The 2500-nt window shown below is 47.4% G+C and overlaps 1 protein-coding gene across 1 annotated transcript in view; it reads left to right on the top strand.

The window, feature by feature from the left end:
- Positions 1-2500, top strand: part of LOC119582803 (heat shock 70 kDa protein cognate 4-like) — a 3095-nt gene that overhangs the window by 254 nt on the left and 341 nt on the right. The window contains exons 2-3 of the mRNA XM_037931248.1: positions 162-333; positions 853-2500. The exon at positions 853-2500 is cut by the window's right edge and continues 341 nt beyond it. Of these exons, the coding sequence (XP_037787176.1) occupies positions 163-333; positions 853-2500 (1819 nt within the window). The 5' untranslated portion in view covers position 162. The remainder of the gene's footprint in view (positions 1-161; positions 334-852) is intronic.

Here is a 2500-nt window from a genome sequence, read left to right as displayed (position 1 = left end):
GTTTTTCTACTATAGCACCAACACGAAAGAGTGTTTTATCATTCAACGAACGATACATTACGACATGGTGGAGTTTACGTGTATGAATGTTTAAACTGTTTGTTGTTTGAAATCTATGCAGTGCGATATTATCCTCCTAAATCCACTGTTATTTCCTTCAGAATGGCAGCTCCAGCTATCGGCATCGACCTGGGCACCACCTACTCGTGCGTGGGAGTGTTCCAGCACGGCAAGGTCGAGATCATCGCCAACGACCAGGGCAACAGGACCACGCCCTCCTACGTCGCCTTCACCGACACCGAGAGACTCATCGGAGACGCCGCCAAGAATCAGGTAAGACATTTGTACGTTCTTAACTATCTAGTGCGAAGAATCCATAGTGACTGAAGCTGTGCTATTCTAGCCTATCAGTAGGTGTTTTTAATTTCATCCTTATTTAAATAATGCACATGTTATTCTATATACGAAAACGAAAGTTTACAGTAGCATTATGTAAACAACAACGATAATATTGTTAGTAAAACGGTAGTGATTTGTAAACTGGTCCAAGTAGTCCCAAGGTAAGCGACGAGATGTATAACAGGTACATTGCTACCTGTGGGGAAAAAAGTGATAGATCTAAACGTGGTCAGGAACATGAATTACTTCATCATTCATTCAAGTGGTGTTATGAGTGACTTTATGCAGTTTGAGACTATCTGTGTAGTACTTTACGTGCTATTTCCCTGCTTTCTCTCTTCTCAGATTAAATAGTGAACAGCATATATTTGTCACTATGGAGACACCAAAAGACTTTACCGTCATCATTAATATGGCAGCAGAAAATAAATGAACCCTTAAATCTATTTCCAGGTGGCTTTGAACCCAACCAACACGGTGTTCGATGCCAAACGTCTCATCGGTCGCAAGTTCGAGGATGCAACTATTCAGAATGACATGAAGCACTGGCCCTTCACTGTGATCAGCGAGGGCGGCAAACCAAAGTTACGAGTGGAATTCAAGGGAGAAAGCAAGACCTTCAACCCTGAGGAGATCTCGTCCATGGTGCTGACCAAGATGAAGGAGACAGCCGAAGCCTACTTAGGAAAACCTGCCAAAGACGCCGTGATCACGGTCCCCGCTTACTTCAACGACTCCCAGCGACAAGCCACAAAGGACGCAGGAACCATCGCGGGCATCAACGTGCTTAGAATCATCAATGAACCCACAGCCGCCGCCATTGCTTATGGACTGGACAAGCAGAGCGTAGGAAAGGCTGAGCGAAACGTGTTGATCTTCGACCTGGGAGGCGGCACCTTCGACGTGTCCATCCTCAGCATCGACGATGGAGTGTTCGAGGTGAAGTCGACCGCAGGAGACACTCACTTGGGCGGCGAAGACTTCGATAACAGAATGGTTACCCATTTCGTTCAAGAGTTTCAGAGGAAATACAAGAAGGATCTGACGAGCAACAAACGCGCACTTCGACGTCTCCGAACTGCTTGTGAACGAGCCAAGCGAACACTCTCTTCTTCCACACAAGCCAGTCTGGAAATCGACTCTCTGTTCGAAGGAATTGACTATTATACATCCATCACTCGTGCAAGATTCGAAGAGCTTTGTTCCGACCTTTTCCGAGGAACTCTAGAACCAGTGGAGAAAGCTCTCCGAGACGCCAAGCTAGACAAGAGTAGTATCCATGACATCGTCTTGGTTGGAGGCTCAACACGCATCCCTAAGGTGCAAAAACTGCTTCAAGGTTTCTTCAACGGCAAGGAACTGAATAAATCCATCAACCCAGACGAAGCTGTAGCTTACGGAGCTGCAGTTCAGGCAGCCATATTGCGAGGAGACCAGTCTGAAGCAGTGAAAGACATGTTACTTCTTGATGTGGCTCCCCTTTCACTGGGGATTGAAACAGCTGGGGGTGTGATGACGGCCCTCATCAAACGCAACACCACAATTCCCACCAAACATTCCCAGATCTTCACTACATATTCGGATAATCAGCCCGGAGTCTCGATTCAAGTGTACGAGGGCGAGCGAACCATGACCAAAGATAACAACTTGCTTGGTAAGTTCGAGTTGAGTGGCATCGCCCCAGCTCCACGTGGAGTTCCACAGATCGAAGTCACCTTCGACATCGACGCCAACGGCATCCTGAACGTGAGCGCGGTGGACAAGTCCACTGGGAAAGAGAACAGGATCACCATCAGCAACGACAAGGGGCGTCTCAGCAAAGAGGAAATCGAGAGGATGGTCAGTGAGGCTGAAACCTATCGAGACGAAGACGCCAAACAGCGAGAACGCATCGAGGCCAAAAACCGTCTTGAAGCACTTTGCTATAGCATCAAATCTTCTATCTCTGACGCTGCAATAGCTGACAAAATGTCGGCCGATGAAAAACGCAGCGTGGAAGAGAAAGCAGAAGAAACGCTGAAATGGTTAGATAATAATCAGCTGGCAGAAAAGGACGAGTACGAGTTCAAGGTGAAGGAACTGGAACAGGTGTGGCGACCCC

The sequence above is a fragment of the Penaeus monodon genome, chromosome 16 (genome assembly GCF_015228065.2).
Source record: "Penaeus monodon isolate SGIC_2016 chromosome 16, NSTDA_Pmon_1, whole genome shotgun sequence".
In the NCBI taxonomy this organism is placed as follows: Eukaryota; Metazoa; Arthropoda; class Malacostraca; order Decapoda; family Penaeidae; genus Penaeus; species Penaeus monodon.
Note: the sequence above shows the minus strand (reverse complement) of the source record. Positions and strands in the feature narration are given on the sequence as shown.